The sequence below is a fragment of the Dryobates pubescens genome, chromosome 9, assembly GCF_014839835.1.
Source record: "Dryobates pubescens isolate bDryPub1 chromosome 9, bDryPub1.pri, whole genome shotgun sequence".
Taxonomy (NCBI): Eukaryota; Metazoa; Chordata; class Aves; order Piciformes; family Picidae; genus Dryobates; species Dryobates pubescens.
Genome location: NC_071620.1, coordinates 27,829,281 through 27,848,307, shown reverse-complemented (window position 1 = coordinate 27,848,307; position 19,027 = coordinate 27,829,281). Strand labels below are relative to the sequence as shown.

The 19,027-nt window shown below is 44.4% G+C and overlaps 1 protein-coding gene across 1 annotated transcript in view; it reads right to left on the bottom strand.

Annotated features, from left to right (window-relative positions):
• Positions 1 to 19,027, bottom strand: part of F13A1 (coagulation factor XIII A chain) — a 65,405-nt gene that overhangs the window by 38,992 nt on the left and 7,386 nt on the right. Inside the window, exons 3-4 of the mRNA XM_009897154.2 lie at positions 16,923 to 17,111; positions 4,168 to 4,419 (exon numbers count right to left, since the gene is read on the bottom strand). Of these exons, the coding sequence (XP_009895456.2) occupies positions 4,168 to 4,419; positions 16,923 to 17,111 (441 nt within the window). The remainder of the gene's footprint in view (positions 1 to 4,167; positions 4,420 to 16,922; positions 17,112 to 19,027) is intronic.

The following is a 19,027-nucleotide window of genomic DNA, read 5'->3' as shown; positions in this document are numbered from 1 at the left end:
GAACACACTGCTGCCTCATGTTCACCTGCTGCTTACCACACCCTCGTGTCCTTTTCTGCTGGGCACTTTCCCAGCCTGGAACATTTAATTTCACAGAATCACAGAATGCTAGGCATTGTAAAGGACCTCCAGAAATCATCAAGTCCAACCACCCTGACAAAGCAGCATCACCTATGGCAGGTCACACAAGAATGTGTCCAGGTGGGTTTTGAAAGCCTGCAGAGAAGGAGACTCCACAAACTCTCTAGGTAACCTGTTTCAGTGCTCTGTCACCCTCACTCTAAAGAAGTATTTCCTCATGTTGAGGTGGCACCTCGTGTGTTCTAGCTTGTACCAGTTTTCCCTTGTCCAGTCACTGGGCACCACTGAAAAGAGACTGTCACCCTCATCTTGACACCCACCCCCAGATGTTTATAGACATTGATAAGATCCCCTTTCAGCCATCTCTTCTCCAGGTTAAACAGCTCCAGTTCTCTCAGTCTTTATTCAAAGGAAAGATAACCAAGTCATGCAATCATCCTTGAAACTCTCCATTGGACTCTTTACAGCAGATCCCTGTCTCTCTTGAATTGGTGAGCCCCAAACTGGACACAGTATTCCACATGTGGTCTCATCAGGGCAGATTAGAGGAGGACTGAGAACCTCCCTAGACCTGCTGGACACACTTTTCTTAATGCACCCCAGAATGTCCTTAGCCCCTTGGCCACCAGGGCACATTGCTGTTCATGTTTGCCTGGTGAAGTATTCAAACTTGTTCTGAAACAGCAGAAAAAGTCCTCCCATCTCTGGCTAGGAAGATATGTCAAAACTGAACTACAGTGAAGAAAGGAGTAGTAAGAAAGGGCACAAGTGCCTCTGTGCTGAAGAAAAGCTCATACATTGATGTTCCTACAAAATGATGAGGTGGAAAGCATTGCTAGGCACTGGCAGAGTCTGTACTCTGCTCCTTGCTATGACATCCCTTAATCAGTTCTGGCATCAGCCTTCTCTATTTTTATGAGGCTTTTCACTAACTTCTTTGCTTCACTAGTAACCCAGCAAACAAATCTAGGAGATTTTCAAACTGTTGTTTTCTCTGCACTTTAAGTGCCTGAGTTTTTATACCCTTTTGTCATTCCACTGAACAATTTTTCTAGGCAGGGGATAAAGCATGGAGAAACAGTTCTTGATTTCCTTACATAGGGAAAGGTGGAGAAGAGGCAGATATAGGAGCCAATTAGCCCAAACTACCTAGGAGTAAAAGCAGAGGGAAGAGATTGATAAATCCAAATGCAAATCTAAATGAAACCTGCAGTAAATAAAAAGTACAATAGTCGGCAAGGGACAGAAAGTGAAGTCACTGAGACATGCCTGAATGCATAAACAAGAGATGAAAATGTGGAGTTCTGGGGATGACTCCAGAGCTTTGGGATGTGCATCACATCCTTGTGGCCCACAGAATCTCTTTTCCTTTCCTGAAGCAGGACTTCTCTGTTGGCCTTGTTGACAGCTGAGGCTGGAGGTGACTGCTGTGTGTCATGCTCCCTGTGGTTTCCATCTCACTGGCTTTTGGCCCTGGTCAGCTCAGGTGTAAGGGAGGGAGGGCACAGGAGATCAACGTGTCTGTATGCTACTAACAGAGGTGGATCAAATGGCATGTGGATCAGTTGGCACACAGGGATGGTGGGGAAGGAGGTATGGAGAAGGGATTAATTTTTCCCTTCTCACCTGACTAGCACTTTGCATCAGCCTGTGAGGTCCCAGTCATACCACTGCTGTTTGGCTTACACCACCCCCCCCCCCACCCCCCCACCCCCCATATTTTCTTCACATTAGGGTTGCATGCAGCTCCAGCTGGTTGTCTGCAAGTCCTGAGGCAACCTAAGGTGACTTAGGAAGCTTCTTCTTTAGGGTTTATCCTTTTCCAAAGAGGTGTTGAGCCACTGCAGAGTCACTGTGGTGTCTAGCAAATGGGCTGTTACAGTATCCAGAGCTAAAGCCAAGGGATGCTCTACTTTGGGGTGGAAAATTGCACCTGCCTAGCTGGATCTGTGACAGGCTGATGATGCCTTCACAACTTTGGAGCAGTTTTGTTTGCTTACCAGCAGGTCATACCTTTGGCACTGATTCCTCTCTCTTATACACTATTCCTCCTCTCCCAAACTCTCAGCATGGTACTCCAAGGTTCTTACCTCCATGCTGTTGGGGAACCTTGGTCCCTGCCCTTCCATCCTGCTCCCACTTAACTAACTGCTTTACTCAGCATTAACATACATCTTCCTAAATAATGCATAAGCTAATCATTGCTTGTATTCCTTTGGACCAGGGGCAAGTAATGATTTCAGCAGAAACCATTCAATGCTCTGACAGCAGCAAGGTTGAAAAACAGACTCTATTAATAACAGTAAATCTTCTTGTCACTCTGGGATGGCCCTTGTTTGGTATGGGATTATTTGATGCAAATACTCTGATAAAGCAATTGAGGGGTGAAGGAAGGGTGGTGGGAGAATAATAAAGTTATTTGGTAATCTAAATATATGGAAATATGTAAAGGATTCAGAGATGTGGTGCTGAGGAACATGGTTTAGCACAAGACTTGATAGGGTTAGATTTTGTGATTCTATGACTTTGAGCTTTACAAGTGTTGGAAACTGAGACACGGTGCTACAGCCCGTCAGAAGTCTGAGTCAAACCTCTCTGGCCCTCCTTGACCTCTCCTTAAAGCTATACATGATGTTCACTGGGTGGAATACAATTCTGTCAGCATAAGGGCTGTCTTCACCTGGGATCCAGGGAAATTTAAAGACACTCACTGGATCATAAAACAAAGAATCATTTGCAAATATTCTGTTCCTCACAAAGGATGGGGTTACAAGTAATTAGGTACCATGAAAGGGGAAGTTATAAGGGCAAAGGTGGTGTAGAAGTGGAAAGGCACCACCAGTGATACAACACCTGGTTGACTCCACCCAGCCTATTCAGGAGTAGCAACTCCCAACAAATCCTTGCAGGCTTTTGGCTGCAGATAGTCAACCCTAAATGTGGCAAGCAGCAATGTAACTCAATGGAGTATGGAATGCTGTTGCATTCGACCCCACCCCAAATCCCTGACAAACCCAAGCCTGTATTGGCTCGTCAGTTTAAGGCACACATGGGCAGGCAGGATGCTCATGCTGAAGTTCCTGAAAGCTAAAGCAAAACTATGATGAATGTTTACAGAGGAAACCTTATTGCTGTCTACAACTACCTGAAGGGAGCTTGTAGCCAGCTGGGGGTTGGTCTCTTCTCCCAGGCAACCAGCACCAGAACAAGAGGACACAGTCTCAAGCTGCACCAGGGGAGGTTTAGGCTGGATGTTAGGAAGAAATTCTTCACAGAAAGAGTGATTGCCCATTGGAATGGGCTGCCCAGGGAGGTGGTGGAGTCACCATCACTGGAGGTGTTTAGGAAGGGACTGGATGGGGTGCTTGGTACCATGGTTTATTTGATTAGCTAGTGTTGGATGATAGGTTGGACTTGATGATCTCAAAGGTCTTTTCAAACTTGGTTAATTCTATTCTATTCTATATGGAGCATCATCATGCCTGGTCTCATAAAACTGCAGAGTCCAGATACAACACAGGCACAGGTCTGCAGCCTGGAGCCTTGCTTACACTAGGCTATTCCCCAGCCTGAAAGAGTTGCCAGTTGGCAGAGTAATTTCCAAACTCAAATGGGCATGGAATCATAGAATTACAGCATGGTTTGGGTTGGAAGGGACCTTTCAAGATTATTTAATCTGACCCACTTGCATTGAGCAGGGACATCTTCAACAAGATCAGGTTGCTCAGAACCCCAAACAACCTCTCTTGGAAAGTTTCCAGAGATGAGGCACCTACCACCTTTCTGGGCAGCCTGGGCCAGTGCCTTACTACCCTCAGCATAACAAATTTCTTTCTTCTATCTAGCCTGAATCTCCCTCTTGTTGTTCAAAACTGCCACTCCTTGTCCTGTCACAACAGATCCTGCTAAAATCTCTGTCCCCCATCTTTCTTATAGGTCCCTTTAAGTACTGAAAGGCCATAATAAGGTCTCCCTAGAGCCTTCTCATGCCTCCAATCTCTTTGGTACCAAGCTCTCCTTCCTGGGCCACCACCTCTCAAAACCCCATGCGCCTGGCATCAGAAAGTATTCTTACAAGGTACTTACGCTGGCACCAGGGGTTGAAGAGGATGTAAGTATCAGTTGCTGAGTTTCTGCTTGTCCGGAGAATGCCAAAGGGAGTCCAGACAGCAACATACAGGCGAAACTTCCCAATGATGCAACTGGAAGAGGACATGATGGACAGGCGGATGGAATTGTTCTCCTTGTGGACGATCTTGGCTCCCCACTCACCAGGTTTCAGCACGTTACCTACTATGACCGGGATGTAGGTGCCTTTGTTGTGCTGTGGGTAGCGACCTAGAGAGAGAGGTGAAAAGGTTCACTTTAGTTTGATGGTTTCTTAATTTTTTTCGTCAATCCTTCATTCCTTTGTCTTATTTTTAAGTGAGGTGGCAAGTTTTAGGAGATGGAAACCACCTACCTAGAATTGTAGAATCATTTGGACTTGATGATCCTTGGGGTCTCTTCCAACCTTAGTTACTGTGATTTGGGTTGCAAAAGATCTTTGAAGATCAATAAGTCAAAAATACACTCTACACTGCCAGGTCACTACTAAACCATGTCTCTCAGCACCACATCTACATGACTTTTCAATCTCTCCAGGGATGGGGACTCCATCACTTCCCTGACCAGCCTGTTCTGGGGCTTGAAAACCCTTTTGTGGAAGAATTTTTTCCTAATATCCAACTAAACTTCCCCTGGCACAACTTGAGGCTGTTTCCTCCTATCATTTGTTCCTTGGGAGAAGAGACCAACCCTCACAATAACCACCACAATACCTCTTTCATCACTTCATGCAGTGCTTGGTTACTTTGCAGTACAGCCACACAAAGAAATACACCTCCCAGGAAGCAGCTGGTGGAGACACTCCCACCCATCTTGCCCCAGCAACCTTTGGGTGCTGCTGGAGTATAGCCCTGACAGGACAAACAGGGGCTGTCCCAGGAATTCCTTTCTCACCACTATTTATCTTAGTGCATCAAGCTGCAATCCAGCTTGCTCCTTGCCCTGGTGAATATTCAGATGTACCCACCACTCTTGTTTCTAGTGTGCAAGCATCCTCTGGAGCACAGATATCAGCTCGGGGGCTCTTTAACAGAGCAGAACCTCATTCTTCTCACTGCATTACTGTGCTGACAAGCACACAAGCCCACACAGCAGAAACACAAGTCAGTCCACCAGCAGATACTCATTGCTCAGTTGCTCCCTAGCATAGATTCCTCATGCATAGAGTGTGAGCCAGCTCTGGACAGATAGAACTACAGATAGAATCATAGAATCATTCTGGATGGAAAAGACCTTTAAGGTCACCAAGTTCAACCATTATCTAGCTCTATCAAATCTGATGAGCACTTATGGGTGGAATGTTCCCACTTATAATGGAATGTTCTCTGCAAGCAATGGGTCCCAAAGTATGACACACCTCCAGAGTACCACACATGGTAGTCTACCGCATAGCAAGACAAATCACACCCAGTGGAGTCTCTTTCACTCTGCCAACTATAAAAAGCATCTACATGGATAGACTACATGTAAACACATACACTGCCAGGATGCAAATTTGTGTGAGGATCTACCCTTTGAGCCTGAGGTAGAGCCAAACTATATCTGGAAGCCAACCAGCAGCATAGACAGAAAAGACACTCATAAAAAGACTGAATTCCTCCTCTCATTCTCAAATCTATTCTTTGTTCCATATTTTAGGCTGAAAGTCAGGCTCTCTCATTTGAAAACATGGCAGTTACAAGCAGAGATGGCAGACAGAAAGACAGACTTCTATATTTTTCATTCCAGCTATTTAAGAATTTCCAAATCAGACTCAGATGGGTGTGGATTTTCCTGCTTGCTTATTTTCATACAGCTGATACTGAGATAATCCCAGATCTGAACATTGCTACATTCTGGGAAAGGATGACTCCAGCTTTGAAGCTGAAGTTTGTGAGCTGCCACAACATCAGTTTCTAAGAAATCCAGGGCTATTGTGTTTTATCCAAGGATTATTCAGTGCATGTGAACATCCATTTTATAGATGTTCAGTGCACATCAATAGTCCACTCTGCTCTGTTGGCTAGGGATGCTGTAATCCATGAAATCCATTCAGACCAGTGAGACATAACAGAAGACCCAAGGAACACATCCAGATCGGTGAGGAATGCAACAAAAGGCCCAAGAGACCACATTCAAGTCAGTGAGGAATGCAACAGAAGAGAAAGACCTAGAAAGAAGGAAAAAGAACCAGAGCAAAAGAGCAAAATCAATAGAAAACACTAGCAGATTAAGAACTGGACACTTCAAATACAAGCCATCAAAGAAAGTCAGTCTAGGGAGAAAAGCCCATAGAGGTAAAAGAAATGAGAAGCTTGTACTTTCTAACAAGTGAAATCTGAGAGATGAACGTCTTCTTGCTCTTTGTAGTGCAACTGGGTATGACCCAGCTTGCCTCTACAGTTAATGCTTTGCTTTTAGTTCTGACTTGACTGTGTTTTTCGAAGAGCCATCCATGCAAAAAAGCAGCAGAGCAAGCCAAGGAATTGAACTGACAAGTGCTACTTCAAAAAATACCTCCCCTACCTCCTTCAGAAAAGTGGGAGAGGGCAGAGAGAACTATTTTAATATGGTTAGGAACCAGTGTTGTTAGCTTCCCTGAAAGCTCCTTGTCAGTGTAGGAGCCTATCAGAGAGAGGAGGAGCTGTGGTTTCATGGGGACTTTGCACCACTATGCCTGTGTGCACCACACATGCAAGGAGGCTGCGGACTCATGCCTCTCAGTAAATCACAGGATGGTTTGGGTTGGAAAAGGACTTTCAAGGTCATCTAGTCCAACCTCCCTGCAGTGAGCAGCATCATCTTCAACTAGAGCAGGTATCCAAGATCCCTGTCCAACCTGACTTTGAAAGTTTCCAGGGATGGAGCATCTACCACCTCTCTGGGCGACGTGGGCCAGTGCTTCACTGTCTGCCTATAGGAAACAGATAAGATCTTGAAGATGAGGCCCTTACAAAGAATTCTGATGGAAACCCCATCACTGTCACCTAGTAGCAGGTTCAGTAAAGTACCAAGCCTCTGTTATTCTCACTTTTCTGAAGCCCTAACATGGAAAACTCCCTTCTGCTTTCCAAACAAAGATTCCTCTTGCACAGTCACAAGACACCTTGATATGCCTATTGCTTGACAAGGATGCCCCTGTAGGTATTCCTGAGGTGTATGCAAGGTCCTTTCAGCTCAGGGGGCCCCACAGAGCTGCTCCAATGCAGTAAAAGAGAGAAGCCACTGCACTGTCTTGCTCATGCATGAGGATAAGGTGCTCTGGGGTATTGCCTGCATCCTTTCAGGCATAGCAAAGATGCAGGGGAGGGGAGATCCTAGAAATCATGATAATTAGCAGATGTTGTAAACAGCAAATATGAGAAAGCATCATTTACTTCTGACAGATGAGCAGGGTTTGGTGCTCACTAATGGTTGCATGAATACTAAGCCTGGTAAGATGGACAGAGTGAGCACAGTGAGCAATTTCCAATGTTTTTTGTTTTAAGACAGGACAAGTTCTCTAATTTTCTGAAACAAAACCTGAAATGTAAATAGAAGAGCAAGGGAATTGTTCCTTCTGACAGGAGCATGTGGAGCTGAATTGTAATTACACATCTAGACACCTGACAGCACAAGCCACATTAATCTCATCTCCACACATCTGTTCTCCTGATACCAGAGTGCTGCAAAGCTGAGTAACTTTGGCACTACATGTTGGAAAAATAATCCTTACGTAGGCTTGGTACTGTGTTCTTCCACATTGTAGGGAAGTCTTAGGGTGTCTTGGGCTATTTGACTATGGTCCAGAGCCTAAGCACACACTTCTGGCTGACTTCGGGTCCTAATTGAGATATCTCTAATGTCAGCTCTTTCTCAGAAGGGATAACATGCCGTTGTGACATAGAATAGAATAGAATAGAATAGAATAGAATAGAATAGAATAGAATAGAATAGAATAGAATAGAATAAACTAGGTTGGAAGAGACCTTTGAGATCGAGTCCAACCTATCATCCAACACCATCTAATCAACTCAACCATGGCACCGAGCACCCCATCCAGTCTCTTCCTAAACACTTCCAGTGATGGTGACTCCACCACCTCCCTGGGCAGCCCATTCCAATGGGCAATCACTCTTTCTGTGAAGAACTTCTTCCTAACATCCAGCCTAACCCTCCCCTGGTGCAGCTTGAGACTTCATTCTCTTGTTCTGGTGCTGGTTGCCTAGGAGCAGAGACTAACCCCCTCCTGGCTACAAGCTCCCTTCAGGTAGTTGTAGACAGCAATAAGGTCTCCCCCTGAGCCTCCTTTTCTCCAGGCTAAGCAACCCCAGCTCCCTCAGCCTCTCCTCACAGGGCTTGTGCTCCAAACCCCTCACCAACTTTGTTGGCCCTCTCTGGACATGTTCCAGCAACTCAGTATCTTTCCTAAACTGAGCCCAGAACTGGACACAGTACTCAAGGTATGACTTCATTCTCTGGGTTAGTTACTAAGGAAGAGAATTCAGTGTTATCCAAAGTGTCATTACCAAAGGCCTGCACACTCTGCAGGTGCTCTGCTGCTAACCCAACCCACACAGAGGCAGGAGGATGTTTGGGTGCATTCCAGGATCAGGAGCCATGTAGACACGATAAACTCTATGCTGACAGGAGGGTTCTTCTGCCAACAGCATCAGCTGGCTCAGGATCTCTCCTGCTCTGATTTGCTCCAGGAGTTGGCAGCCTGAACCATGCTCCACAGCCAGTTCTTTGTGATTGCCTCACTCCCAGATGCTCATATGTGTTTTGGGTGTAGGAGGCCTGTCCCTTACACAAGGATATTTCACAGCCAATTTGTCTGTGGAAGACAAACTTGTTGCATGACATCAGATTGTTTGGTAGCAGAGAGATCAGAGATATCATGAGCTTCAGAGGACATTTTCTCCCTGATGGACGCTGGAAACCTCGGAAGAGAAGGAGGTGAAAGCTATTTCTCAATAGTCTTTTTAGGAACCCTCCTTAGAAAGTCATTTTTTAAGGAGTTGAGGAATCTGTCTCACTTTGAGACATAATTATAGACAGGATAACAATGTTCCTGTTAGGTTCATTTGTTTTACCTATATCCACTCTTTCATACAAAGGGTAAATGATCTATTGCAGTGCCAGCCCTGGAAGCAGAAATAATTGTGACAGGTTGATAAATAAATTTGAGCTGGAAGCCACATGTAGAGTAGCTGTGTAGCAGAGGTAAGCCTTAGTGCAACGACCATCATGGGGAGGGCAGTTGATACACTGGGACCATGCCTTATTAATCACTATGAATAGCTACAATAAAATGTCAAAAAGGGAAAAAGGAGAAACAGGGAGAAGGGAGGGAGAAGGGAGAGAGAAGGAAGGGAGAAGGGAGAGGAATGGGGAAAGGGAGAGGAGCAGAGGAAATAGAAAAGGAAAGAAAGATAATAAGAAGGAAGAAGAGGATAAGAGAAAAAAGTCCCCAAAGTGGGACTCCATGTTTGGACCATCAGATATTTCTATATCTTTGTGCAATTTTTGTAGTTCTTTCTTTTATTATGTTAAACTACAGTGGTTTAATGAACAATGTTGGGTTACACACCAATACCAACAGAGTTTTTCCCCAGCACCAGGCTTAGTTGCACTTGTATAATGCCAGGAAGGCTCCTATCAAAAACAAAATAAATCAAGATTCAGCATTTTCCAAGTAGTAATTTTTTCACCCAGAAGTAGAACTCAGCTTGACATCCCATCTGAGATGCCAAGGGACACTTCATGTCCCAGCCACTCCATTAGAGATGCCCCAGAGCTGCTGAGGACGACAGGTGACAGCAGGGGAAGTATTTCTTACTAAGATAGATTTAATGCCTGACAAAAGGAGCAAAACCTCAACCTTCCTGCACCAACCCATGGTCCAACACTGCTGAGAAATTAGGGAAAAGCTGTGGACAATGCAGGACAGTATAAAGAGCTCCATTGGTTCTAACATGGGTGTCCTAAATTTGACTCCTGGTTCTACTCAGATACCTCTCTGACTGAAGCAGGATTTTAGTGTCATGTAAGTAAGCCATGTGGGATAAACTATGGCATCTTTATGTTCTTAGATTCTTAGCTGTTAAGGTTAGACTTGAGGAAAAAATGCCTTCCCAGAAAGGGTTTGGAAGCCCTGGAACACCATGGGGAAGTGGTGAAGTCCCTGTCCCTGGAAGCACTTAAAAGGTGTGTGCAGAGGGACATGGTTTACCGGTGCAGAGGGACATGGCTTACTGGTGACTTGGCAGTGCTGGGTTGATATCTGGACTTGATGGTCTTAAAAGCCTCATGCAACCAAAACAATTCTATGATTATCTGATTGGTGTGTCGTAACTGTTACTCTGGAGCAGGCTTGGAAAGACTGTACAAAAAGGAGCAGTAATTCTCCCTCTCTCACTCATCTCAGGCCAAAAGCCAATGATTTAGAGAAGCCCAAGAAGGTCATATGGGTGGGTGCAGAGCTGTCTACGTATGCACACATGTGGAAAGGTGATAGTAGCCTGGAGGACTGGGATTTATGATCATTCCAGAAGTATGCCAATGAATAAAATGTTCATAATAAAATTTAGGGCTAGACCAATATATATGGATTTATGAAGTCATTTAAAGAAAATACAAATAGAAACAAAATTTATGAGGATGTGGGGCAATTTATTATTAGAGTTAAAGATGCACATTTTAAACTCATCAACCACTCTAGCATTTACAGCCATGCACATGAAACTACTACTAAAAGCAAGACTGAAAGCTGTAGAAGCCCATCTAATCATACATCTGCTTTTCAGAAAAATCATTACCAGTGCAGCAGTGACTATTGAAGCTTCGCTGGAGTCATGCCAACCCAGTTGCTGCAGGAGCCGGTATTGTGTTCAGCACAAAGTATTCCCATTGGCCATGAAGGTGATAGCCAGGAGAGATCAAGATGGGTGAAGGATTCATTGGCTCATCTGGGCTTCCTGAAGCCCCAACCAAACTGAAATTGTTCCTGCTGTGGGGAGCTGGCTGTAAGCATAGCAATTCTCCTGTGGCTCTTTCATCTCAACCCTAGACCAATAAAATACTTCCCAAGGGGTGATGCTCACCTTCCCTCACCAAGTGGGCTGCAAGAAAGGAAACAGCAGCTCCCAATCCACAGGTACTGAGGCAGGGCTGCAGTCCAGCATGAGAACTGGAATGCCATTCTGTTACTCTTTACAAGTGGGTATTTTTCCATGTGGATTTTTTGGCACATTCATTGCAAATGTGTGCCTAATTTAATGAAGCATTATGTGCAAAACTGCGTTACAAGAATTCACGTGTTAGCACTTCAGCCAGTTTCTCTGTCGATGACAAAAGAGAAAGCAGTCTGCTGAAGCAAAAAGGACTTTAGTCATAAGGAACCACTGCAGAAAAATACAATCAAAATTGACTTGGATGAGACTAGGGTGAATTGTGTTCAGTTTTCAGAGCCCTCGCTGCAAGAAAGAGGTGCTGGAACAGATCCAGAGAAGGGCAACAAAGCCGGTGAAAGGTCTGGAGAACAGGTTGGGTGAGAAGCAGCTGAGGGAACTGGGATTGCTTAGCCTGAAGAAAAGAAGGCTGAGGGGAGACTTCCTTGCTCTCTGAAACTACCTGGAAAGAGGTTGGAGTCAGGTGGGTGTTGGTCTCTTCTCCCTAGTAACAAGTGATAACGTGAGAGGAAATGGCCTCAAGTTGCACCAAGGGAGGTTTAGGTTGGATATTAGAAGAAACTTATTCAATGGAAAGGTTCTCAAACACTACAACAGACTGCCCAGGGAGGTGGCTGGATGCCCATCCCTGGAGGTGTCTAAAAGATGCAGATACATGCTGCTGAGAGACATGGTTGAGCCCCAGGCTTGGTAGAGTTAGATAATGATTGGACTCAATGATTGTAAAGGTCTTTTCCAACCAAAATGAATCTATGATTATTGATATATTTGCATATATGCATTTGCTTATACTATTTAGCTCACGAATTCTATGCTCTCCCTGAGTGTTGCTTACATTGATAGTGGATTAAAAAAAGATTGTAACTAAAGATTTCTCCACAATTGTTTCAGACCTAGTTTCACGTGTTGGAAGAAACATTTGTCCCAGATATCCTTGATTCATTATCACTTAGAAGGATTAAGCAGTCTCTACTTGCTGTACTTGCTTCATTAATCATCTTTTTAATGATGCACAAGAAGCAAAAATAGGAATAAATTTAAAAATATATGTAGAACAAAATTTTAGAGGAAAAAAGGAAATAAAACAGCTCTGCACACATGCAGATGATCAAGTCATTACCGTTGTCACATTTTCCAGGAGCAAAACTACTCTTCAAAAGATAAAAATTCTGTGATGGATTAATATCAGTGATGAGAAATTTCCAGTGCTGGGAACTAATAATTTCTGGATAGCTTGGAAAGATGCTGCTGTATAAACAGCCCTCACTGTAGGCATAGCTCTGCCAAAAGAGATAGTGAGTTTTCCCAGCTCCAGCTGAATTCCCTGGGAGCAAATGTGAATAGTACCTTGAAACACCCACAAGTTTCTATAGCTTATAGACAGCCTGATCCACATTGCTTGAGACAATCTCCTCATCCTTTTAAATACTCAAAGCCTGTCCCAGGGGCAAGGCCCCGAACAAGCCAGACCTGCTTTAAGCAAGGGCCTGGATATGACACCTCCAGAATTCCCTTCATTTATTGTCCAGTTATGATGCACCATCTGAAATCTACTGCTTGGGCACACAGACACCTCCTCAGAAAAGTCATATTACAACAACATGCCAATATTTGTGTGTCTATCACTCTAATCCCTCAACCTCAGCAGTTTCCTAGGAGGTATATCCCCTGTTTCAGTGTGAAAAAAAATCCAACAAACCATTCTCTGAGCTCAAGCTGCCTCTGCTTTCCATCTATTATCACATACAGTTCCTAGGTTAAGTTTCTGTCTTATCATACCCAAGAGTAGGAGTCATCTCCTTCTGTCTTTAGTGATCTTAAAGCTCTATGGAGAAGAGTCAAGAGAGAAAGAAAATATAAAAGAGAGTTTAATCCATTTTAACACAGAGGGTTGCAATGGCACCTGGGGGTGCCTGCCTCCCTCCACTGCTCACAGAGATAGTTGAAGCAACATCTTCTGGTTTTCAGGCAGTTGGCATTATGAGAAAGAGGTGAATACCTCTCTTCAGACAGATAGATAGGAAAAAACCAGGATGAAAATCAGCACAGTAGGGGTTGGAAGAAAATTCTAGGTATCATCTAGTCCAATACTCTTGCAAAAGCAGAGCAGGTTGCCTGAGATCACTATGTCCAGGTAGGTTTGGAATATCCCCAGAGAAGGACACTCCACAACCTGCCTGGGCAGCCCAGTCCAGTGCTCTGTCACCTTCACAGCAAAACAGCAAAGCTTTTTTTGTACATCTCCCTCAGCTCTGCTGTGCAGTTTGGCTTGTAGTGTCAATATTCAAAGGATGACTTGAAGGAAGGAACTGCAGTAGCATTCCTGTTTCAGAGCACATCAGCTATGATCTAAACCTGTGATACCAGGTGATGTAAGAGTGGTCCCTGGACACATGGACATACTTATTTCTTTCCTGTGAGGGTGTCAGAGCACTAGACCAGAGGGTGCCACTGCTCTGACACCCTCATGGCAAAGAAGTTTTCCCTCATGTTCAGATGGTACCTCCTGGGTTCCAGTTTGTGCCTGTTGCCCCTTGTCCTCTCACTGGGCACCACTGAAAGGAGCCTGGACTTATCCTCTTGTCCCATGCTCTTTAGCCATTGATCATCACTGATAAGGTCCTCTCTCAGTTTGCTTTTCTCCAGGCTAAACAGCCCCAGGTCTCTCATCTTTCCCTTCTCAGAGAGATGCTCCAGTCCTCTCAGCATGTTTGTAGCCTCTGCTAGACTCTCTCCAGTAATTTCTTGTCTCTCCTGATCTAGGGAGCCCAGGACTGGTGGCTTAGAAAATGGCTACATCTCCCTGTGACAAAAGGTTTGAGAGCACTGGACCAAAATCATGGGCTCTGTTTCCATTCCTATGTACAAGAAATCTTTTTCTTTTCTTCAGAGTATTAAAGATTGGACTTGCCACTAAAAGGAGAAGTAGCAAGAATCAAGCAGATAATTTTGAATAACTTCCTTCCCCTTTGTGGACTGTTTTTGTTTTGATTTCTGTTGCTAGCCTCTGAGAACAAACATACTTGTTTTTCCCCACATATGCATAAACAGAAACATTTGTGGAGCACTGAGTATTAACCAGTTCCTAAAAGAGAAGCTTGAACAGCTCCTCTCCCGGTTGAATTTCTGCAAGCTAAATTCCTTGTAGCAAGAAAAGGGCACTGGTACTCACAGAGGACGACACTTAAAAAGCAAGGGTGGGCAATAACACGTTACTTCACGTTCCTTTAGCTGATTGCCAGCCACCACGCATAGGACATCATCATTGCCATTCCCATTTCACAGAAAAGCCAGCAATGGGGAGGGGAAGTCAACTACAGACTCAGGAGTGACTTCAAAGTCATCCTTCAGCGCTGAGGTCATTCCAAATTCTTCCCTGGCATGGGCTGCATGTAATCCCATTTCTACCATGGATTTATGTCTATGCTTAGAGAGTCAAGGTACAAAACAGGGATGGATGTATGGAGAAAGAGCAGCAGGGAAATAAGTTAATATGTGGATTGTGCAACATCAAAAGAAGTGTTAATTTTCATTTTCTAATACAGAATATCTGATTAAAACAAATGCAAACTGCACACGATGCAATAAAACCCAAATGTTCCATTTTCCATTTCTTACTACAGCTGTTTGTTTTAAACATATAAAGATTGAGGGAACAGTCTTGAATTTAATTAAATCCCCAAAGAACTAATGATATTTATGCATATTAAATTTTTAAAGGCACTTGTGGCTGTGCAGCCAATCATTCACTGGGATGTCATAACATGCCTCCCAACCCTAATTTAAATTAGAAAGAAGTGACCCATGGAAAAAAAAAAGATATGCAGACAGTAACCTTTTCTCTGCACATATGTTAAAGAGATAAACACCCATCTAGCTTTAAAAAGCAACAAATCTAATAAATGGCCACATCATCATAATTCAATGGGGGGAGGGGGGAGAAATCAATGTTACAAATTTCAGCACTGTGTCTCACAGGAAGGTAAATTAAAACATCAATTCAAACCTACTTAGAAGAGTTTATAAGGGAAACGCTGACATATTAACACAGAAAATCCCACAGCACTCTAGGTAAAGATAGGACTTCCCCAGAGCTGCTGTGCCAGAGGAGGTTTAGGTTGAATAGTAGGAAAAAATTCTTCCACAAAAGGGTTGTCAAGCCCTGAAACAGGCTGCCCAGGGCTCCCCATGGACTCCCCATCCCTGGAAGGACTGAAAAGCCATTTACATCTGGTGCTGAGGGACATGGTTTAGTGGTGCCCTGGCAGTGCTGGGTTAATGGTTGGATTCAATGACCTGAAAGATCTCTCTGATTCTTTGTAGGGAGCAGTCCTCAGTGGGCCTATCTTTGGAGCACAGCAGGAAGCCCCACTCTGTTGCTTCCTTTTCCTCTTCTCTAGAGTGATTGTGTCCTTCCTGTACCTTCAGTAACTCAGCCTTCAACCTACTGCACCTTCAGTAACTCATCATGATGTGTGTCTCTGTTGAAGATCTCTCATTGAGTGGAAAAATGCTTCCTGCTCTTTTTGCAGTACATCAAGAAAGGCTATAATGTAGCCCCAAGCAAGCCTATAATCTCTGAACCTTCTCCTTTGTTACTAGGTTGCAAAGTTGCAAGATCTCCTATTCTTCCACCCTGTGCAATTTTCCCACATTGTGTACCAAACATTTTGTTGCTATACGTACTCATGTCTCCCACTTCAAACAACAGACTTCTCCCTGCATCTCCTGAACACCAATAAAAGATGTTTCCTGTTCTGTCCACCATGCAGCATTAATGCCAGAATCTTACAATGGTTTGGTTTGGAAGGGACCTTAAAGGTCATCAGTCCAAACCCCTGCCACAGGCAGGGACACCTTCTGCTAGACCAAGTTGCTCAAAGCCCCATCCAACCTGGCTTTGAACACTTCCAGTGATGGGGCATCCACAGCCTCTCTGGGCAACCTGTTCCTGTGTCTCACTGCCCTCACAGTAAAAACGCTTCTTCCTTACATCTAATCTAAATCTCTCCTCTTTTAGTTGAAAACCATCACCCCTCATCCTGTCACCAAAGGCCCTGCTAAAAAGTCTGTCCCCTTCTTTCTGATTGGCCCCTTTAAGTAGTGAAAGGCCACAACAAGGTCTCTCAGGAGCACTCCCTTCTCCAGGATGAACGACCCCAACTCTTCCAGCCTGTCCACACAGCAGAGGGCTTCCAGCCCTTGGGTTATTTTTAAGACCTTCTCTGGACCCACTCCAACAGGTCTATATCCTTCTTATGTGGGGAGTCCAGAACTGAACACAGTACTCTCCAGAGGTACTCAATCAGAGTTATCTTGGAAAGTTCAGTAAAGTACAACTTCTTGCTAAACAGAAAGCCCCAAATACTGCTCTTCCTTCTCTCACAAATAATTCTGCTAACATCCTTGAACGAGGATTCAGACCCTGTTTAGAAAATTGCTTCCTTGCCTATGATTAAGCCTATTTTTATGGTTTATCAATTGTGACAGGAAAAGATCCAGCCATTACATACCACTGTGTTCCTGTTTATGAGACTCTTCAACCCTACTTTGCTGACACAGCAGTCTTTGCCAAGCACTTACCTATCAAGTACTCCAGCCAGAACTGGTCTGTCTCTGGCTTGTAGGGTCGGTTGAAGTCAATCTGGATTTGGAAAGGCTGTCCCCGACGCACAATCAGCCTAGGGTTGTAGAACTTGTCGGTGTGGTGCTGCTGCTTGTTGATCTCGTGGGGCTCCTTGAACATGTGAATATCCAAAACATGCAGGTAATCTGCAGAGACATGTAGATGAACAGAGAAGGATGGGATCAGTGTATTTGAAGGTCAATGTAGATATTGACATCACTAGAAACCCTGTTGTGCACTTCCACCTTGTTGCCTCGTTGAGGAACACCATCCAATGGAGAATGCCAGAAGTTTGGGGCTTGTATCCTCCTAGCTGAACAGGGAGTCATGGACTGCACTTCTCTGTCCACCTAACATTTTCACAGAGGTTGCAAGCCTCCTAGTAAATGGCAAAATTATCACAGAATGTCTCGGGTGCTGCAAGTGGAAAGCTGAACATCCCCAAGTACAGCTGGGCACCAGCTTTCTGCAAGTCTGGGCTTTGCTGTCCCAGGTGTACCAGCACAATCCGTGTCTCTTCCAAACCCTAACATTCTGTGATTCTGTGTGCCTGGCAGAAAAGGACTTGGGGGTGCTGGTTGACAGCTGGCTGAACTCAAGTGAGTGTATGTTCATGTAGCTGAGAAGGTCAATGTCATTCTGGCGTGGATCAGGAATATTGTGGCCAGCAGAAGTAGGAAGGAGATTGTGCCCCTGTATTCAGCGCTGGTGAGGCCACACCTTGAATACTGGGTTCAGTTTCATGCCCCTCACTACAAGGACATTGAGGCGCTGGATCGGGTATAGAGAAGGGTTACTAAGCTTGTGAAGGGCCTGGAGGACAAGTCCTGTGAGGAGTGGTTGAGGGAACTGGGGTTGTTTAGTCTGGAGAAGAGGAAGCTGAGGGGAGACCTCATTGCTTTCTACAATTCCATGAAAGGAGGTTGTAATGAGGTTGGGATTGTTCTCTTCTCCCTAGGATCAAGCAATAAAATAAGAGGAAATGGCCTCCAAATGTGCCAGGGGAGGTTTAGTTTGGATATTAGGAAATATTTATTTACTGACAGAGTGGTCAGGCATTGGAATGTGCTGCCCAGGGAGGTGGTGGAGTCACCATCCCTGGAGGTGTTCAAAAAATGTGTAGATGTGACACTTCAGGACACGGTGTTAAGTCAGTGGTCAGATATGATGACCTTCAAGGTCTTTTCCAACCAAAATGATTCTATCATGAATATTTGTGAAGTCCTGCTGCTATTGAGAGCCAGAGAAGCAGTTAATGATCCTACATTCAGTGAAGAGCTTGGATTGTCTGTATTAAATAAAGGTTTGGTGTGCTGTATGTGTCTAGACTCAGCTTCTTAATACACCTCCACTGCTATTAGTGTCTTCTTATTAAAACTAAATATAACATTACAGTACATAATTACAGCACAGAATTACAGGCAAACAGCAGTAGGTATCTTGAGCATGCACATGCAGATCTTCACTGCCTTCAAATTAGGGCTGTCTAAAGGGTTGGAGCCTATCACTTCTAGAAAGTAATTTGCTCAGCTAATGACCAGTGTGGGGTGGCACTGGGATAGCAAAATGCGCTTGCAGTCACTGTGTGCTGTACTAGGAACCTTCATAATGGGGATCTTCTTGCACAACAAGCAACCACATGAAAACCAAATGGATATCATTCTTTTGTCTGCACACTTGGACGGAGCATTAGGAACTTCTGCCAGGAGGACCATTAGTACTCACCACCAGGAGACAGAAGAGAAAAACTTGGTTTGCAGCTCTCAGCCTGTCTTTCCAGGTGGTGACAGTTAGAAATGAACTAATTTCTGCATTTTTTTTACTGATAATGACAGAGCCAAACTCATGCCTGGCAAAAAGAAGTGCACATGTACAGTAGCTGGTGGAGCTGTGTGTACTGGTGATAGTGGCTCATTTGGCCTGCTGCTGAGCACATTGTGAGCAGGAATGACATGCTTAGTGAATGAGCTGGGTGTTCAAGTCACAGAGAGCTGAATGAAGCCCATTTCACAGAAGATCAGATAACGGCTTTGCACGTTGCTATTCCTTGAAGGCACAAAGT